The 22,202-nt window shown below is 41.7% G+C and overlaps 1 protein-coding gene across 6 annotated transcripts in view; it reads left to right on the forward strand.

Annotated features, from left to right (window-relative positions):
* The window catches only part of FRMPD4 (FERM and PDZ domain containing 4), a 768,746-nt gene that overhangs the window by 658,938 nt on the left and 87,606 nt on the right, over positions 1-22,202 (forward strand). For all 6 annotated transcript variants that reach the window (XM_074324292.1, XM_074324291.1, XM_074324293.1 and 3 more), the window contains 2 exons: positions 10,024-10,184; positions 14,525-14,627. In XM_074324292.1, the coding sequence (XP_074180393.1) occupies positions 10,024-10,184; positions 14,525-14,627 (264 nt within the window). The remainder of the gene's footprint in view (positions 1-10,023; positions 10,185-14,524; positions 14,628-22,202) is intronic.

Raw genomic sequence — 22,202 nt, forward strand, 5'->3', positions numbered from 1 at the left:
TGAACTCTTGTGATAAGATTGTCTCTCAGCCCTCAGGAACAGGAGGGCTTTATCACACTGGAGATTTATCTCCTGACTTTAGGGGGACAGAGAGGTTAGGATTTTCTTCTTGCACAGGCAGTTCCTTAAGTAACTCATTCAAAATCATCAGTGCCCCATTGTGAGATACCTTGGGGCAGCCTGCCCTGGGCCTTGACACTAACTTCATTTTTAGGTTTCTAAAAATGCCACTGAATATTTCTGAATGTGAGAGCTGGTCTTTTCAAGAGTGATGGTGAGCTTTGTAATATCAATGATTCTGTCCATCCTGTTGGAGTATATAATACACCCTTTGGGCTCACACCCTAAGTCCGGGACCCCCTGGATCATGCAGTGCAGAAATCTCCACACTTTTTGCTTTTGTACTTCTCTGAGTGAAAAAGTTTTGAACACATACCCCCGACATATGATAATTTATTCATTATATATATATATATAGTATCAAAAGATGTATAACAAAAGATGACTACAAGTCACATTTGACTTCTGCAATTACAAGAGGTGCTCAAAGTGTTTACCATCAGTGTCCTGACATTTCTGATTATGGCGAACTCCTGCTTGAGCAACGTTGAATAAAGTGTCCACTGGTATACATTTGTTTGGCACCCCCGGTATATATGTACTATCGTAAAGAATATATTATGGAAAATATAAGGCATATTTAAAAAAGATGTTATAACGAGATGTTAAAATAAGATGAGAGAAAGGTGAAATACAGATTTTAATCACTTGTAAACATTTTCCTATCACTGCTGCATTAAAAATTATTTAGTATTTTAAATGACAGCAAAGTGATTGAGGTTATTTATTTTCAAGCATCTTGGTTTCCCACTTCATTGAATAAAAATTTGAAGTTCTGGTTGCAAGTTCAGCTTTTTTCTTTACTTGGTTTTAATCATTGTCATTGGAGGCAAAAAGGAACCACAGAAACGTAAAAATCAAACGGACAAAGTGTTTTACCAGCTTGCTCACCAGATCATGAAATACTATTTTTCAATCCCATCTATGCAAGGGATTTTGTTGAAATTCACCTGGAAAGTTTCCATATTCCTTGCTGTCCCTCAACCGTTCTCATAAACCAAATGGAAAATGTTGCACTTTTATATTTAACAAATGAGTTCACAATCCACTGAAATGCTTCATTTGGAGGATTTTTAAACAGGTTAGAAAAATCCATTTCCAAGTTTTCAAAGGCTGCTGTTTTTATAGATACATATTTGCATAATTTTCAATAAAACAAACACATAATGGTAGAATCGGTTCCAAACATCTGTTTCCCTACATTTGTGCCACAATCCAAGTTTCTTTTGTAAAATAAGTTACTTTCTCATTTATTATTACACTATCTCCTTTACTCTGAAGGGACTAATCTTTGCGTTCAATGTCACCAGGTAGTCAACAACCCCTGTGTAGAACAGAAGATTTTCTTCTTTTAAAAAAAAAAAAAATCATTTTTATTTTCACTTGCTGGGAATTTTTTTTTAATTTTTTTATTGGGGAATATTGGGGAACAGTGTGTTTTTCCAGGACCTGTCAGCTCCAAGTCAAATTGTTTTCAATCTAGTTGCAGAGGGTCTATGTGGGAATCGAACCGGCGACCTTGGTGTTATAAGCTCTACCCTTTAACCAACTGAGCCTACTGGCCGCACGACAGAAGATTTTCATAGCTGCTCTACTGTACTTTAATGGTTTTATTTCAGAAGCAACCACATTGTTGACATGCTAGAGCACTTCTGTTTCTTTGGAATCATAATTTGCAATGCATTCTTTCAAGTGGGCAGGCATCTTTAAATTTACCCTAACAACCTTGTTTTGTTCTAGTCCAAGCTGCTACTCCATCATTTAATACTCACCTATATTTGTGCCATTATCACAGCATCCTAATTGTTATTTTATAGTAGGTTCTGGTATGTTGTAGGACTAGATAGCCAGAGTGTTTTTCTTGTTCAGAGTGTTCTTTTATATTATTATATAAAATTTAGAATTCTTTTAATAGAATTCCTTAAAAAGGACTATGGAGATATCTCTATTGGATGGCATTAAATCTATAAATTAATTTGAAGAGACCTGAAATTTTCATAGTTGGTCTACTCATTAAGGAGAAGCTCCATTTATTTCAAACCCTCCTCAAATTCTCCCATAAGAGTCCTCCAAACATTTTGTGGTTTTTCTAAGCTTAAGCATTCTGGATTCTCTTGACTTTTTAACTGCTAGGTAAATTTCCAAGCTTGACCAAACAGTTCTCAATCTTTAAATGTTCCTGACGTGTTTTGGTAATTGATTGACAGTGGCCTGTGGAATGGATTCCTGAAAGTTAAGTTCTTCTGAACCTGCAATATGCCTGTTTGTGAAGGCAAAAAGCATGAGACTGACTAGGTACGTGAGCGGTAAACACATGTGCAGTTATTTAAGTTTATATTAAATTTCACTCATTTCCTGTGACAGGATTTGGTTAGGTTCTTTTGGTTCCCAAGGACTGAGGCTTTCCCAGATTTGTAAAAACAATGAAAGTTGTGTGTAAAAATTCCTATATCATAAGAGAGATGGAATCCCATGGACATGTGAAAATGGAAATGTAGGGTGGCTGAGCCTCATGGGGATCAGTAGTAGGAGGTACCAGATGCTAGAAGCTTTAGGATCCTTGTTAGCAGGACTTCCTGGGTCTCCTAGCATGATGTCAGTCCACGCTGTGGTTTCTCTCCAAGTTGAGTCACATCTCTTCCGACTACCCTTTATCCTTTCCCTCAATGATTCTGTTTACTCGTAGTTTCTGTTTTCTTACGTAGCACACATAAATCTCATCCCTAAACTCATGTGTGAGTATCGTCATGTTATATTCCTGCTGTTTGGCAGTTCAAATGTAATCATGTTCAGTATTTAAAAGTCCTGGAAATCTATGCAGAGCGGAAATTCCAGCAGCCCTTTATGGCCAGCCTTCAGTAATGTTACCTGCTCCTAATATACCTTAGTCCAAGCCTGCATGGTCCCCTGAAGTTCACTGACTCTGCCATTTCTTTAGGCTCAATCTACAGGTCTTGGTGCCTTACTAGACATACCACCACGCTCTCTCTCCTGAAATGTCTGCCACCTCACAGGGGTCCTCTGCCCTTGCCTCCTCAGCCAAGTTGCTCAGACTTTGAGGAAACAAAAGTCAAGAAAGAGGGTTACTTGTAATCAGCTTTTGCTTGGGCCCTAGTAAATGCATCTCCCTAAGACAAGGAACTGCAAAAGACCTGCCTATCTTATTAGACCTGGTAGAGGAAAAAGTTCTGTGAGAACAAAGACAATCTTTTCCAATATGTTATTTTGCCACACATGTCATCATAATTTTGACTTGCTGAAAACCTGTCAAGGGGTCTCAGTTGTAACCTATCAACGTGAACAATCAATCCATGCTTCTGCTCTTTTTCCTTTCTGCCTACATTCTTGTTCTGGGGAAATCTGGTTTGCCTAGCACCGCAGTTTTGCTCAGAACTTTTCTCATTAGGCTCCCTCACAGGCCTCAATAGGGCTTATGAATTGTTGACTCTTGTGCTGGGAGCCACCATTACCCAAGTCCTGTCAGGGATATGAGACAGTCATGAAGAATAGACTGTGGGGTTCTTGTGGCTGCTGTGTCAACAGAGATAATGAGGGGAGAAGTTTCTTTGGAAGTGTCTGTGGTATTTGTCCAGTGTAACATATTTAGTCATAAATAGTGTAGGCAACAAGGTTGGTAGAGAGAATCCTCTGGGGATGTGGAATTTCAGGGTTATAAAATAATATCAAAAGCACTATTTACAGATTGTATGAGTGAGCTTTTGGTGCATAACAAACGTTCCCAAAATTCAGTGTGGTACAACAGTCATTACTAACTAACCCTCATTCATCTGGCTGATTGAAGCTGGGGGACTCGGCAGCTCTGCTATGCTTGGCCCGAACTGAGGTGCTGGCTCTGGTTATTCCACATGTGTCCATCCTGGAGCCTAAGTTAAGGGGGCGGCAGCTTCCTGGAGAAGGTCTTCTCATGGTGATGATAGAGAAGTGTGAGCACATGCCCGATGGCACAAGTGTTTTCTGCTTCTCACATCGGGGCTCAGCCATGTGACATAGTTTGGACAGTGAGATGTTAGCAGAGTCAAGGGGTGGAGAAATATGTACTGTGGGCAGTGGGAAGGCCTTGTAAAGCAATGTGGTGTCAGCGGCAAACCACATCCACCCGCCACCATCTTTTCTAGAGTCTTTAACTCCACACCAAAGGTAATAGCTTCTAAATTTGGTCCTTCCTTCCAGAATCTTTCCACTCAGCGCATATTCCAAAAAAGGACCTTGCTGGTTCCAATGAGTGCATGGGAAACTGGAATTACTTTAGGTTTCTTACAGGGTGCTTTATAATTGTCAAAGTAATTCTTTGTGATACATTGGATGTATCCATCTTTTATTTCTGCTGAGGAAGAAAGGCTCCAAGAGTTCAAGGATAGCCCTTTCCTCTTGTTATGGGGACTTAGGCAGCAGGATTACTATTATTCCTCTTGAAATGAATCTGTCAGAAACAGGAAGATTGCTCATTCAATCTCAGAACACATTTTCAATCACAATTAATATACTCTGTGTTTTTAGGTCACAGATTCCTGGCCTATCTGTGTGTGTTTGTTGGAGAAGGTTGGGGGCTGGGGCCGGAGGTTTGTGTAGCTCATCAGTTGTATTCTTCTAGTCTCAGCATCGGAATTCACTGAAGCATGTTCAGCAGGTGAAAAAATGCTGCTCTTTCAGCTCATTATAAAAGGACTCAGGCATCTTTATAAAAAAATATTGCAAGGAGAGAGCCAAAAAGTGCTTGCCTTAATACAAAAAACAAAATGATGTTTCATGGGGGAACATTTTAATGTGGATTCATTCTTGCTGGAAAAGAGACAGAAGTTGATTATTTTTAGATAATTTATTCTGAAAATACAACCTGTTGAGCAAGAAAATGATAATGCCAGTAGGAGGTTATACTCAAAGTGCAAGCAAAACAGAAAAATTAAAAAATCGTAAACAACAAATGAAAATGCGAGAACAAACAACGACCACAAAATACACATTTGGTTGTAAGTTTCAAACTTTACTTGGGTAGGGAAACGACACTGACATGTTAGGGATGAACTTCAGATACTCTGTTGACACAGAGGATGGCAGCATCTGAGATGAAAGGGCCTGCTCCTATGTCCCACCTTACAACATGACTGCTTCTCATTTTCCCCATGATTCAGGCTCACTCCCCAGCCCTGGACTCAGTGTTACATAGTAGTCCATGAGCATGGCCGATGAAACTTACTAACAGTGATTCAGTCTCTAGAGAGTCTGGATTTTATTCCTGCTTCTTTTATACTTCTGTATTCTGGTTTATATTGCCTTGTGTATATCAATTTAAATTTGTGTTTACTGTGTCATTGCATTTGATATGAGTTTTCAAATTGAAGGCTTACGATTCGTGAGGCATTTCACCGAGAGATGGGCTGTAGGTATTTGAAACATTATTGAGTTTGTCTTCCTATTTTAAGACTGAATGAGTTCATGATGTCTGAAACCTGTTCCTTTTTATTCATTGACCTCAAGAGAAGAAAATAACAGCTAATGCTTCTTGAGTGCTCACTATGTGCCAGACATTTTGCTAAGTGATTTACATTTACTCATTCATTTAATTTTCATAACTATCTTATGAGATTCTTACTATTGTTTTTACCATTTTCCAGAGGAGGAAACTGAGGCACAGAGTGATGAAGTAATTTGTACAGTTCACACTGCCTGGAAGTGATAGGGCAAAGATTCGAATCCTTAGAGTCTGGCTCCAAAGTCTCACTCCGAACTACCATCTCAGTTCTCAGGTTCACCCTATACTCAGGGATTTGTGTGTTTCTTGTGCAAACCAGAAAGAGGTAGTTCCTTGGAGAGAAAAATGTCTCCTGTAATTTAGATATATCAGGACACAGGACTTACATTAGACAACATGCTCATAGGTCGATCCTCACTGGGAATGCCCTGTGTGTGCAGGAAGAAGTTTCCAGAGTAAGCGTTTCACCCCTGCTCTGTCAGAGTGGCCTCCAAATATGTTAAAAACCCAACAATTTCTTGCCTTCTCTGCCATTCTCACCCTGGTCCAAGCCACCATGATATTTTGTCAGGATTGAAGCAATGGGCCCTGAAATGCCCTCCCTGCTCCCACCAGCACCGCCTTCTGTCTGTTCTCAGTACAGCAGCTATCACATTAGTCCACTCAGAACCTTCCAATGGCCCCCTTTTCACTCAGAACAAAACACAGAGTCCTTTGAAGAGCCCGTGTGATCTTGGATCTCCCTTCATCCCTTCTGTACCACACCCTCACGGCCTCCAGCCTCCCCACCCCCCAACTGGCCTCTGGGCTGTCCCTCAGGCATGCTCTCACCGGGCAAGTCAGGCCTTAGGACCTTTGCACTTGGCGGTCCCTCTACCGGAAATGCTCCTCCCCCAGGCATTTCCCGCGCTGATATCACACTGCAGTACCCTCACCCAGCAGCTCTCTATCCTTCCTCCTTGCATTATTTTTCTCCTTAGTGTTCATCATTATCTGACATGCCATATATTTTACTAATGTATTAGTTCATTCTCTGTCTCTGAACTAGAGTGAACATTTTACTTTATTATTTTGCTTTCGTTCCTATTGTATTCCCAGAAATGAGAAGCCAGTGGGTGTTCAACAAATATTTGTTGATTAAATGAATGCATTATGTAGTTGTTTTGGAGACTTAACTAAATTAACATATGGAAAGCATTTCAAAAAATGCTTAACATGAAATTGGTGTTTAATAAATGTCAGGTATTAATAAAGTAATAATATAATAGTTATTGAATGAATGATGAATTAAAAAATAGAGACTATTACTTTATCACGTAGTGGAAAGAGGACAATCAAGCTACAAATGATTTCAACATTTTAACTTAAATTTACAATGGATACTAGAGGAGGTAATCGGCATATCACTGGGTCCTCTTTTCTTTATCAAGAAGATGTACTAAAACCCACCCTTCTCTGAGCAAGTGAATGGTTCCCAAACCTTGCTGCACTTTGAAATCACCTGGGGAATCTTTTTAAAAATTGATCCTGGCTCGCACCCCCGATATTCTGATCTCATTCGTCTGGGTTGAAACCTGGGCATTAGAACTTTTCTAATGCTTCTTAGGTGATTCTAATGTGCAGGAAAGCTTGGGAACCACTGCTGGAAGCTTTTTCTAGAACTGGCATCAGCAGTGGGAGAGGCTCTCTCAGTCCTTCTCTATACCTGGAATTGAGAGTTATGCCAACCGGGGTTCAAGTCTCTGTTCTGCAACACATGTGACCATTAGCGAGTCGCTTCCCTTCTACAGCCTTCCTCATATAGAATACTCGTATGTCTTCTGTGGATTATGGTGCAAACTCAGAGCTCAGGGCCAGAATCTGAAAATGTGGATTTCCTCTCCCTCTTTTCCTTTGTTCCATTTGGGAATAAAAGGAGAGACTCGTTTCAAAAGGTAGCTCAAGAACTACACGCTGTGAGCTGGAGCTCTCTTACAGAAGAAACAAGAGGACAGAACAACGTCTACCCCCCAAGTGGCCCCATTCTCCCCCAGGCGCACACAGCCATGCCTGTTTCTGGTCTGTGAGGGATCACTGCCAGGGGGGCAAGTTCCTGCCCAGTGAGTCCTGCTGTGGGAACTTCAGAGGTCCTCCTGGTATACCTGGTTCCCAGCCTTGACTTCCCCACCTGTTCCCTGTGTCTCAGTCCCTCCCTGCCTAGGGCTCCTGTCCTAGGTAGTGGGCTTCACTCTGCATCGGTTTGCTGGCTTAATCAGGATCTTGAATTCTGTTCTTTGGAATACTAGTCTTCTCCATGTGACCTGCTGCCCACTTGAGGTCTGCCCACCTCCCTCCATCCCAACCATATGCTCCACCGTGGTAGCCATGCCTAATTTCTAGGTCCACACAAACACCTGCAATTTCACATAAGACAGCCCCTCCCCTTTGTCCCCATTATGCCTCTTCTCTGAGCTTGGATGTTTGTAGAATGCTGGTGGGACATTGGGGATAGCACCAGGGCCAGCTTCATGGGCGTGGGACCCATGCAATCACACGGGGCCTTGGACTGGGTTTTGTGTTCTGCTGTCTTGAAGTTCTTAACCGTAGGGCTCCACCTTTTCATTTTTCACTGTCCTTGCAAATTATGTAGCTAGTCGAGCACTTGACACTTAGAATCAGAAGACCTGGTGTGAATCACACCTGGCTTACACCTGAGAAGAGAATGACATGACCTTGGCGCAGTTATTCTTCTTCTCTCGGCATTTGCAAAGAGGAATTGGGTGGGCTCAACTGGCGCCATCGTAAGGGGGTTCTGAGGATGAATAAGATAACAGATGAGTATCAGCACATGGTACACAACGTGTTAGTTGTCAACTAACACTTCTCTTTTACCTAGAGTTCCAGATCACAAGCTGCTAAATCGCAGACATTTCCTTTCTGTTTCAAAGGGATTTTAAACTCTATTTTCATTTTCCTAGTCAGTGATATATGCCTAAAGGACAGATCCTGGATGGTTTTCATTGATTTTTCTTAACTCTTATTAATTACACAGAAGGACAACAGGATTCCTCCTTCTCTGTCTTTCTTTATTACATTTGAACAATATGTTGTCCAGATGGCATATAGAGTAGCATCTTTCAACGTATTTAAAAATGATGTGCTTTTACTTATTGAAGAAGATTAGACAGAGAGAAAATTGAATTAAGTCCATGTTATTGGAATAATCTTGGCTTACATTACTTTAAGGAGATTTCTAGAGTTCAAACTAATAACTCTTCCCTCAAAAGAAATCTTCCTTGGGCAATGTGCATGTGAAGATTTCAGGAAGAGTTACAGGAGTTGGTTTTCAACCCGACACTCTGACATACCAGCCGTGGGCCCTGAGTAACAAGAAACCACTATTTTGATCTCAGTTTCCTTACTGGGAAATGCAGATAATAATACCTTCTCTGCTCCCTCATTCTCAAAGTTGCTTTGTGGATCAAATGAGATATTTGTGGAAGCATTTTGAAAATGTTTGAATGCTATACACATTTCAAGCTTAGATTATTCATAAGACTTCTGAAAATTTCGATATTAACAAAAAGAGTCATTTAAATCATTTGAAAATCTCTCCAGAAAAGAAATGCCAAGAGTTAATTGTTCAACGTCTTTGGACAGGGGGAATGTGTTCGATACCAGAATAACCTATTACCACCAAAATAATCCCCATCACTTCAATTTCACTGGCGCCAGAAGCCATACACATTAATGTCTGTAATTCTCTACTTAATGTCTGTAATTCTCTGAGGTTCTTTCTCAGCATATATTATAATTTTATAGTTTTCCACAAAGAAGTATCTTTTTCTCTACCTATTAATTTAGTTATTTATTGAGAATCCACTACATGCCAGGCACTCTTCTAGGCACCGAGGATAAATCAGTGAATGAAACCAAGTTGCCTGCCCTCATGGAGCCTACATTCTAGTGTGAAGAGCAAAACACTAAAAATAAGCATTAAAATGAGTATATTCCATGGCACATTAGCAAGTGATTAGTGCTACGGGGGGAAACAAGTAGAAAAGGGTAAAGGGCTCTCAGTGTGGGGAAAGCAGGGTTGCAATTTTAAAGTGTGTGACTAGGATGATCCTCTTTAAGAAGGTCACATTTGAACAGAAACTTGAGAGAGGTGAGGATGAGCCATACAGATATCTGCAGGACAAGGATTTTCATTTCCGGGAACAGGCTGTGCAAAGGCCTAAAGCAGAAGTGGGCCTAGAGTTTTCAAGGACCAAAGAGGCCATGCAAGAACCATGAACGGTCTCCCCACACCATTCCCACTCTCTACCAAATAGACAATGGAAGGTTTGGAAACTAGTCAGAATGTGATTATCAGGCCGTTGCCTAACACATACATTGATGCCTTGTTTCTCTCGTGTGTGTTTTCCCCACAGTCACATGACACAGGCAATCCCATTTGACGACCCTCGGTTGGAGAGCTGCCAAATCATCCCTCCGGCTCCACGGAAGGTGGAGATGAGGAGGGACCCTGTCCTGGGATTTGGTTTCGTGGCAGGGAGTGAAAAGCCAGTGGTTGTTCGCTCAGTAACGCCAGGTAAGCACCCAAACCCACTCCTCGGTCTCCTGGGACCATCCATCACACTCTGCCAGAATGATGACTACTCAGTTTCGTAAGTTTTGTACTGTTCCATTTCAGGCTGGGAAGACTAGTTGAGTTTTCCCAACACCTGGATAGAGTCAGACCACCAGAGGGACAGAAATGGCTCTGCAAACCAGGGTTAGACTGCCAAATCCATTATATCGCTTGACTTAGGAAAACATTGATCCATCATTGGTGACCAAGGAAATGACCCACTTCTTAATGTGTGAATGGAAATAATAAGAGGCAGGCACTGTACTATATTTCAGTAAGCTCCTGACGATCTCCTTAGCGAAAAAAAAAAGCAGGAAGTATTATTTAAGTTATGGTAGGATCTAATCATGGATGTGGTTGGATAATTTTACAAAGATGCACTCCCCTCACTTCCCACTAGAGGCAAAAGGTATTTCCTTAGCCCATCGCTATTAGGCTGGACCAGGTGACTGACTTGGCCTACGGGCGTATCAGCAGAGATGACAAGCAAAGGCTTGAGATATGCTTGTGCAGTTGAGCTTGTTTCTTGGGTTTCTGCTATGACCATAAGAATTTCCCTCAAGTGGCTGCTACCCTTTCAGCCTAAGCCCCAAAATGAACGCTTTGGCCAGCCAGCCTACAGCCTAGAGCTAAGTACAGCCTGATCTGCAGTGTGATGCTGAACTGCCCGGCTGAGCCTGGCCTGGATCAGCCAATCTAAAGACCCATACACATGAGAAGAAATGATTATTGGGTACCCTACTGAGTTTGTGGGGGGGTTGTTATACAGTAAACACTGACTGATACAGTGTGTGGCAAATCTCATACATTCTACAATATGGTCAGATAATTAACGTCATTCTCATCAGAGGATACAGGTGTTCCACTATCAACACAGTTTAATGTAATGGATGGTGACGCAGTTGCCTGCAGTGGGCTGCCTCTGCCTTTCTAGAAACAATGCTCTTTTAATTATTTACTTATTATACATATTGATGTACTTATTTTAATGCACTTGTATTGAATTTATCTTCAGACCAAAGGAGACTATCATCTGTGCTGTTTCTCTCTGGGGTTTTCCCAATGAGTGACGGAGCTCAGCAGTAAAGTGCACAGACTCTGGCATCAGACTGCCTGGGTTTGATGGATTTGAATCCTGCCTCTCTCTGCCCTTTATTAGATTGTTTCGCTTCCGTGTTAACTCTCCTGCATTTCAGTTTGATGTAACTTCTCTATATCATCTGGACAATGAAGATCGTAGTAGTATCTACCTTATAGGTCTAGGGAGAGAATGAAATACATTAGAAGAGGGCCAGGTACATACTTATTCCGTAATATTTATTATTATTAAACTGAAATATTTGGCCAGCTGAGTCTGTTAGTTAAGGGAAATGAAAGCCAACTAAGTGAGCTAATATAGATTTTTTTAAGTTGATTTAATTTTTCACTTTTTATTATTTTGACATAATATGCCCCAGGGTAAGCACTGCTAATACAGTCAACCACTTTCGACTCGTGCAGAGAATACGTTTCCTTTGTTCTCCTACCATTGTCTCACCACACAACTTCTTAATCGGCCTGCCAAGCTGTTGATTTCATTAGCCACAGATCATATTTTAGTTCTCAATGTGGGGTTGTCGAGCTTGACAGAATTAAGAATTTTATCCTCGAAATAAAAGAGATTTGTTGCTTTTTATGATAAAATATTACATATGCTTTATAAAAAAATACAACATAGTAGATAGTAGAGAGGAGAAAGTGACAAAACATCACCTGAGTTCCTACTACTGAGAATTGAGCATTATTAACATATACACAGAGAATATGACAATTCTGTGCACACATATACATATATTATGTATCATATGTACATATATATAATATTATATGTGTGTGTATACTCCTATTGTTTTCCCAAACAAGGTCACATTGACATGCTGTTTTGTAATAGTGGGATATTTGATCATCTCTGGTTATGAGATTCTCTTAAGGGGGTGTCCTCCTGGAAGCTGACTGGAGATTTCAAGTCTTGCTTTTCAATTTCTTGTATTGCCTCACTGTTCCTTCCACCTCTTCCCTTCCCTGTCCTCAACTCTCCTTAGCTTCAAATGCTAACACCCACTGTTCGACAATTTTGAGAAGAGTATAAAAAAGTGAAAACAGAGGTCAAAGAGTACCATTTCCAGTCATTTTTATGAGTGAAAATTCTGGTCAAATAAACTGTGTCTGTCATAAAAATGACTCTACTGAAGTCCCTAGTGATTTCAGCGACGTGACCAGATTTTCTATACCAGACAACCCAGCCTTCAGACTAAAGGGCATGAGACAATTCTGATATGTGCCACTACTTCATATTTTGGAAGGAACTATATGTTGCTATCTCTAGAATTTTTGATTCAAGTCACTTGATTAAACAAGAATATTTCCATTTGATCAAAAAAATAGGTCAAATGTTAAGAGTATGTCCTGTTAATTGGCAAGTGCTTTTCTCATCAGAGTCATTAACACTCATCACCGAAATAATTGTTTTGAAAAACTTTCTGTCTTTGACCAGCATTTGATTTCTAACCATTTGTTTGACTGAATTGGACTGATGGCTTGCACATTACCCAACAGTTATAAAAAGTCTCCCAAGTGATTTTCAGAACTCCTTATGTGTGCAAATACTGACTCTTAGTTCCCACATCTTGAAATGAATATTTTTTATCATTGATATGGGACCGTGTTAAGGTCCCCCCCCCACTCCCAAGAAAGAAGATAAGTTTATGCTCCAGCTTGAATGACACATATACCAAGTGTCTAGGTGGGTGGAAAACAACTGAATTACTTTGAGTTCCATATTCTGGATCTGAAGTGTTCATTTCAATTTCTAAATACAGTAATAGTGACAATATTTGAAGCAATAATATTTCAGCTGCTCCTATTACCCAGTGACAGACCTCTGGAAGTAAAGTTAAAATTATAGCACCATATCATTAATTAGAAAGTAAGTTCATTAGACATGTGCGGGTATTCTAGATAATCGAAGTATTTGTTTACAGGTTTTATTTCATATAGATGTGTGCTTCATGCAGCTATAGCTTTAAATTTATATGTCAGGAGACCTGGTGGTGACCAGCTTTTGAATTATAGGTGCAAGTTCAAAAGAGATGTTGGCCTCTCTGAACTTGGAAGAGTCCACAGACCTAAGCTGAGACCCAGACCTATCCTTCCAGCCAATTCTTTAGCCTGTGTTGAGCCTCGGTTATCTCATTATATAGAAGGGATTACAGTATTCAGTGAGGTTACTAGGCAAAGCATTTAGACAATTGCCCGGTGCATAATAGATGTTCCACAAATATTAGTTCCCTACCTCCTCCTTGGAAAAACAACTGAAAGAGAAAAGCTGTGACCATGATGGATCAGGACCAAATAAGAGTCCTCTGGAATCATGTGTGAGCCCCGACACATGCAAGCACAGTCAGTCCACGCGACAGAATGACCTAACAGCCTGATACGAGAGACTGCTATTCCTTTACCAGTCCCAGCTTTAGCTCTACTTCTTTCCTCCCACCTTCCAGACAAGGATTATGAAGATGCTCAGCTAGAATTGCCCCAACTTCCTGAGAGCAAACTCCCACTTCTTTGAACCCTCCCCAAAGCACATAGTACAGGCCAAGCCCTAGAAGTCCTCCCTGGCACCCTCTGATTGGGTGGTCTTCCAGTTCCCCACAGCATGCGCTCTCCTTAGTCGCAGTGGGTAAATAAAAGCAACTTTGTTCTGTGCCAGGTGTGCCCAGGTTGTTGCAGCTTTGGCTGTAGGGCATCAACACGACTGTTTTGGCTACCTGTTGGAGGAATACCGTCTTCTACAGGCCTCGATACTCAGAGTTTGGCCAGTGGGCCAGTAGCGTGCACAGCCCCTGGGAGTTTGTCACAAATGCATCCTCAGCTCACACTCCTCCCCACCTACTGAATCCGTCTGCAGGCTAACAAGGTCCCCGGGTGACTCATGTGCCCATTGAAGTGAGAAGCGCTGCCAGGCTGCTGAGTCTCAATCTCGCCTGGGAAATTTTAGAGAAATGTTGCTGCCTGAGTCCCACCTCCAAAGGTTCAGATTTAGTTGGCCCGGGTTTAGCCAGAACCATGGCCTTGTCCAGCCCCTCCAGTTCTTTCTAACGTGCTGCCAGGGTTGAGGAGCACGGATGTAGCAGACACCCAGGTTGGGTTGGCTTTTGTTTTTGCCGATAGCTCCATTTGCTCACAGTATATCATGACCCGGAAAGGAGGCTGCCGATGGATTAGCAATGGTCTCACCACGCTTCACTCTTATTTGTCTCCAGGTGGCCCCTCGGAAGGAAAGCTGATCCCAGGAGATCAGATCGTAACGATTAACGATGAACCGGTCAGCGCTGCCCCGAGGGAGCGGGTCATCGACCTGGTCAGGTGGGTGACTCAATCTCCGTGCCCTGTCCTGCCCAGAAAGCTGCTGCACAGCACCAGGGCCTCTTCCAGCAGCGGCAGGGCTTCCTGGGGGCCAGTTTAGGGTAGAAACACAAGCCCACACATTCACCTTGAAAATGCTGGTGACGCTGACCTCTAATAAAAGACACATGAACACAAAACATTTAATTGCTCACTCTGTGTTAGCGTTCAGGTTGCATAGACTAAAGCTGAAATGTTTTTTGACTTTTTAAATTATATTTATTGGGGTGACAATTGTTAGTAAAATTACATAGATTTCAGGTGTACATTTCTGTGCTACACTATCTATATATTGCATTGTGTGCTCACCACCCAGAGTCAGTTCTCCTTCCCTCACCATATATCTGATCCCCTTTACCCTCATCTCCCACCCCCCACCCCCTTACCCTCTGGTAACCACTAAACTATTGTCTGTGTCTATGAGTTTTTGTTTGTTTGTCTTATTCCTTTATTGCTTTCAGTTTTATATCCCACATATGAGGCAAGTCTTATTTCCATCACTATATCCAAAAGTTGTGCTTTCTTTTCCTTCCAAAATTACTGCCACATTGATATTCCATAACCAAGAAAATCAAAATGCAATACCTGAATTTAGATTAAGTCATGAGTAATTTTATATACATAGTCCCACAGATACAAAAACATACAGTTCACTGGTTTTTCATACTTGACTGAGTGATTCATTAGTGAGTTTTGAAATCATCAACTGAAGCAAAAGGATAATTAGGTCAAGCATAGGACAGTTTAAAATGTGCTTGGTTGATTGGTTTAGTTTTATTATAGATGTAAATAATTTGTTATGTGATGTTCTTAATGGGGCACCAGAAAATATGTTTTATTTGATGTTAAAATATTAGGTCAAGAATCTCCTCAGAAGCCTCCTGGAGTTACACTCGCTCAGTGTATTTAGGACAAAAGGGGTCTTCAGAACTTTTCCAAATGAAGCCGTGCCTATTATATGAAGGTGTTCACGCATCCGAACACTTTAAACTGAGAAGGGGATCTTCCACCATGTCTGCTCTCTCATAGCAAAAAGTACATCTGTACTTTGGGAGAGGCATTAAGTGGAGTATTTCTGGGGTTTTCCGCAGAAAGTTCTTTCCCGAGCCTAGTTGAGCTTCTGCTTCACAGAGAAGTGTTGGACGGTCCTGCATCCTTGGAAGAACTTGGAGCAGGGTGAGAAGATAGAGAAATAGAAATAGAGGGGGCCGACTAGTACGGTGGCCAGCAGTCCCCGTTTTAGCATGGAGAGGCTCACATCCTGGGAAACCCCTCAGTCCCAGAACGGTTGGTCACCCTGCTTTAGCCCAGGCCTAACATAATGGAACCTTCACAGCTGGCTGCAAAGGCGTGCCTGTCATCCAAATCTGCAAGGGTATTTCTATACAGGAGCCAGCGCTGAGGCTCATGTCAGATTCACCCGGTATGGGGAGTGACACCTGGGAGCGCCTCCAATCTTCCTGTGGACCAGGAATACAGGAATCGGGAGTGACTTCATATTTTCGAGCCCTTGGAGGGAACTGCAATGTTATTGTTTGGAACTGCTTTTCTCTTGACATGTGTGTGGGTGTCAGCGGGAACATACCTCATCCAGGCTGGCTATGAGCCTTATGAGTTGGCATCCTGGAGTGCCATGTTTGGGCCTGATGGCAGGTCACACAGTCATTTTGTTTTCCCCTAGGCACACGCCTCTGTGATCAGTCCTATTGATTTCTATGCCTAGAGGATGATAGAGGAAATAAAATATCTGTGTTTGTATTCGCTGTGACTGAATTGCCTGCTGCAGGACAAAGATGGAGAAAATGCTATCTAAAAGTGTGATCATTTCCTAGCAATCCTTCCAGGGGCATTTAGAAAGATTTTGTTTTTTTCCTTCTGGTTTAATGCATTGAGGAAGAAAATGGTATCTCTGTAAACAAAAGTGTCTGTAGGACTTCATATGTAATGAAGCTCAGTGAATATTTGTTGAGTAAATGAACCAATTAAAAGAGGGGTAGCAAATGGCAGCTCGCAGCCCAGATCCAGCCTGCCACCTGTTTTGCACAGCCCATGAGCTAAGAATGGCTTTTACCATTTTTGAAGGGTTGGAAAAAATAAAAGAAGAATATTTTGCAACACATGAAAATCATATGAAATTCAAATTTCAGAGTCCACAAATAAAGTTTTATTGGAAAACAGCCACAGCCAGTCATTTGCATATTGTCTAAGAATGCTTCCTCCCTACAATGGCAGAGGTGAATACTTGCACCAAAGACCTGTGGCCCGCAAAGACTGAAATATTTACTCTGTGGCCCTTTACAGAAAAAGTGTGCCAAGCCTTGCTTTAGGAGATAGTAAGGTCACTGATTGCATTTTCTTTGGTTAAGCCAAATTAGACTAAAAACTCGCATAATATACACAGAGAATTTCTCTCAAACGGGGGTTGTGATCACTGCAAGATTCCCACATACTTGGTAAAGAGATTGTGGATTGCTCAATAACAAATGGATTGAAATGGAAAACGTGCATGCTTTTTAAATGTCATGAAATACTTCAGGTCCATAAAACTTTCTTTGCCTTCTCAAGGCCTGGCTTCTCTGGGCTGGAGGTTGGGAGGGGATTAGGAGAGACAAAGCTGAGGGCTTCTTGCATCACTGCCCATAGTTAGAGCCCTCTCTTGGGGGACAGTGGCTGCTCCTCTGACTAGCATTGGCTGGCGAATCCCTTGGTGTCACCGGTAGCTGCATGCTGGTTCTCCTGTGAAACTCGTATGTGAGTTATTTGGTGGCAGGAGAGGGGGGCCCCCTGAGGAGCCACGCCACCGCACAGTAACATACATGGGAGGTCTGGCTCAGGCGCTTTCACCCTCTTGCTGCTAGTTTTCCCGACCAAATCTCTCGGATAAGCCCCTAGCAAGACCAGCTAGTGTTCAAGAGGTCCACTTGACCTCATCACAGAGCGGAGGAAGTAAACTCTCACCAGATCACAGCCATGCTGCCAAGGCCACAGTGCTCTGTCGCACCCTTGCTGGCTTTCTTATGTAGGCTGGGAAGAAGAGGAGGAGGTGGTGGCTGGTAGAAGCTGATCACACTGTGCCTCCTAGAAAATTCTGGGGGATCCCACTTGTTTGCAGCTCACTTTACAATGTGGTCTAAGTGTCACTTTGCCAGTGTCTCAGGGATAGGTCACAAGGACACAGTTTAAATCTGGAATGTAGCTTGTTGTCGAATCAGGTGGCCTAGATTCTAAATTCCATGAGAAAAGAGACTTTGTCTGTGCTGTCCCCTGCCATGTGCCCATGCATGGCTCATAGGAGGTGCTCAATAACAATGCGTTGAGGGACTGAGAGGGCTCTGAAGAGCACTCTTCAAAACTACAGGTTTAGATGGTTTCCCCCAGCCCTCCTTCAGCTCTACATTCTGCACATTTGAATGTGACCTAATGAATCCGTGCCTCAGAAAACATTCGTCAGTCTCCTACTAAGCGCAGGACACAGAGCTAGGCACCCGCTACAGAGGGATGGATGAGACAAAGCCCAGCCTTTGGGGAACTTACAGTCTACACTACTCTGATTAGTGATGCCTGTTCAAGTTGGACCTCCTTAAAACAGACAAGCCCCCACATTGGACGCTTGGGGAAGTTGTTCAGATTTAAAGGAGTTTGCTAGTGATAAAAACACATAGGCCCTGGATGCTATTGAGACAGTGAACATGTAATCCTAAAACATACTCCCTTTTAATCTCAGGGCAATAAGTTTATCTTCCTGAAAGTACCAAGGTACTTCACTTTAAGCAAATCAATCCAAGTACAATGACACAGTGCAATTCACAGAGATGAAATGCAGCTGGTTGCCGAGTTCTTATTGTCACTGATACCTTCAAATTCATTAAACCAGAATTTTGAAATAATGTATTTCTCACTAATGAAAAAGTTCATGGAAGAAAAATTTCCTGTGCCTTCCCATCAGTTTAGTCATCTGTCTGCCATATGTGTACTAACCTAGAAATTTAGCTCTTATAAAATAATCTTTTTTATTGGGCTTCACAGCCGATACGTGTTCTAATGTCTATATCTTACACAAGATGAATTCCCTTTCTGTTTAATAAAATATCCCATTTCCTTAGTCACTAAGGAAATTCGGAAAAACACTCATCATTTTAATAACACTGTAAAATCCTCTTTAAAAATTGGCATCCATTTACTTGCCTAAGTGCTTTAGTCTTGTTTTGTTCTTTTTTTCTCCCATTGCAGCATTTGCTCATGGATCATTTTTTGTTTCCAGATACATTTGTGTTTCTTTGTGGATTATTTTTTCTTATTTGATTGCTTTATTATAGAAATTTATAATTTTTTTCTTGAGAAAATGAAAGAGTTTCTTGGAGGCCAATTTACTGCTATAGTAACCACAGTTGGGTTTTTTTCATGTATCCTCAAAAAAGAGCTATAATTGTTGCACTGAAATTAGACAAGTTCCGTTCATCTCATAGTTTTCTCAGTTCTTAACTCTAGCTCACACTTTCCAGTGGTCGAAGAGCAAAATCTTTGAAGAGCTGATGCCCTTTGCAAATTACCATAGCTTTCTTCTTTGGAAGTATCCAAGGATAATTTCCCTTGGCTTTTCACAATTAGACAAATTAACTTAAGACAGTCTCTAAAATTTTATTTTAAAAAATGATGGGGTATAATCACTCATAGATGTTATGAGGCATGCCCCATCTCCCAAGACTAGCCAGCCCAATTAAATGTATTGACTTAAACAGTTATTGAGCATTAACTAGGTAGGAAATGTCACGTAGGGCGCTAGAGATATGTAACTAAGACGTCATTCCTGCCCCCAAGGAGGAGACTTCTAATTAATTACACTATATTTATGATGTGCTCAGGGGGAGGATGGTGTTCAGTAGGAATGTTTGGTGGGGATGGAGGGGATGTGAATAAATGCAGTGGTATAGTGGTAAATATATAGTGGCTAAATATAGTGTAAAGGGTAGCCATTGGTCTTGAGGGGAAGGGCAGGTTTATGCATGGAGAGGCAGTTGTAAACTAGATCTTTCCTTTGTCCCTGGAAACCCCAGTCCCTCCTGATGGATACTCACTCACTTTCCAACCTACAGGTACAGTAATATCCATCATCCAGGTGACTGTCCTGATCCACAACCTCAAAATTTGCTTCTGCTCTTCCTCAGTTGCCCCTTCAAGGTGGCGACAGAAATCTCCTGGTTCGTGTTAGACTGGAGGCACTAGTCTTTTGGGGATGAGAGATCCATTTGCAAATCTGATAAATACCACAGACTTATCCCCCCACCCAGAAAAATCCACACGTACACAAAATTTTGCTTATAACATCAGAATGTTCCTTGACTCCCCCGGTGCCAATCTCCATTTTAGAGCCCTGGCAGGAGATTGAATGTGCTGGCTCCTTTCCTCTCCCTTTGTCTCTATCAGAAGGTAGCATTGAAGAGGCAAGGATGTGAACAGTTCAGTCTTACCCCTTTCCAACAGAGCAGTGGAAGCTGAGGGCTGCTCACCCCATAGTAAGAAGGCACAAGGGTCAAACTGGAAACGAGTTCTCCTTCTCCCATCCTCTGCACTAGAGCAGCTAACTGTCCCTCCAGCTGTCTTCTCTCATTACCTGAGTTCATTATTCCTGCTGATCTCATTAGTGGGCAGTGCCATAGCGATGGCCACATCTATAGAAGGTTGCCCACATCTATCTGCACTTCTATGCTAATACCCTGGGCGTAGGCAGCATTTCTGGGGAGCAGACATGATAAGAAAGTAACTGTAATAAGAAATAAGAACAGGTGATAAATGACTAGTCATTACTTTAATTCACAAAGGACAAAACCCCTAATTTTTAGTGACATTCCTGTTACCTAAGTAACTAATACATATAAACACATGCCAACCAATATACAAATTCCCCTTTAAACCAGGGAGATTATTCCAGTAATTCTAACAAGAATGCTCAAAAGGAGGATTCGTGCCTCCCTGGAACACGTACATTCCTACAAAAGAAGTGAGCCAGCTCACTGACACAATCAAGGTCAAGGCTTTGTGGATAACTTTTAGGGGTCACTTTATTGACATGTTAACATGTATTAGATCCTTATTATATGTTAACCCTCCTGCTAAACACCTCCATTCCTTAATATTAAGAGCAGCTAACACTTTCATGGTGCTTACTATGCCCTGTCCTGAGTATTTTTTGTATGTTAACTCATTCAGTCCTCACTGTGGTGAATGGGTACAATGTACCTCTAATTTAAAGATGAGGAAACCGAGGCACAGAAAGGTTAAGGGACATGCCCGACATCCCATAGCTAGTAAGAGGTGGAGTGAAACCCAGTCGGCTCCTGAGTGAATGCTCTTGACCTGCTCATCATCTTTATTCCTCTCAACAGCCCCGTGAGCAAGTACTGTTTATTGTACCCAAATGACAGAGGGGAAACTGAGGCTGACAGAGGTTGAAGCACTTGCTCAGGGCAAGGAGGGAAGTGTGCAGTGGGAGTGGAAGAAAACCAGTCCAAATTACTGGGGCGTGGTGGTCCAAAGGGGACAAGCCTGACTGTTGGGCGTGTCAAGTCCTCACTTGGTAGGCCCAGCAAACAACAGAGCTGTAAGCGGGCTCTAGAACTTGGGTTCTAGCACCCACACCCCATGGACACTTCCATTTGGGGATTATATGCACCTAGCCTGTCTTCTATCCCAGGTTTGCCAAGCAATTGCCTTGATTTTAGTAGGAAGTGCTCAGGATTACCTGCCTGTTGCAGTTGGTGGGAGATTGGCAAGATTAACAAGGGCAAAATAAGCCATTTAGAAGGGACCCATCTAAAAATTAGATCTCAGCATGTCTGTCTTTTTATGAGTCCCTCCTCATCAGAATTATAATAGAAAGTCAAGTCAGATCATGTTCCAGGGCTACTGTGTCTGCAAAAGAATATATTAGGAAGGTCACCTTCCTGTCTAATTTCAGCTGGGCTTGGATGCATAACGGTGCTGCTTTAGTAAAATAACAAAGCAAAGAACATCTACCGAGCATCCAGCATATAAAATATGCATGATGATGTATGATATAATAAGGCCTTATTATGGTAAGACCAGCAAGCAATTTCAGTGAAAACACAAAAGAACATCCTCGTGGCATGCTGACACTACAAATTGTGGTCTCACCTAATACACACTTGCCGTGTACACGTTTTCTGACAATTGCAAATTACAGAGCCTGGGGAGAAAGAGGTCAGCGATTCTAGAAAATGGACTATGTGGGAAAACACATTCTAATAAGAATAAAATGGAAAAGGGGATTTGAGTCCATTGTTCATTAAGGGTATAATGACATATAATTATGAAAATTAATAAGAAAAATGGCTTCATCCAGATTATTTTAATGTCCCTTAGATTTCATTAATGACCATCTCCCACTCTTTCATTAAATCTCTCCATTACTGTCGATGCTTTTATGCAACTCATGTGTGGAAAATGGATGTTGAAGATTGAAGAACTAGAAAAAATTTTAAATGAGGGCAACTTTTCAATGATCTCATATGGTTGACA

This window comes from Rhinolophus sinicus, chromosome X, assembly GCF_036562045.2.
Source record: "Rhinolophus sinicus isolate RSC01 chromosome X, ASM3656204v1, whole genome shotgun sequence".
Taxonomy (NCBI): domain Eukaryota; kingdom Metazoa; phylum Chordata; class Mammalia; order Chiroptera; family Rhinolophidae; genus Rhinolophus; species Rhinolophus sinicus.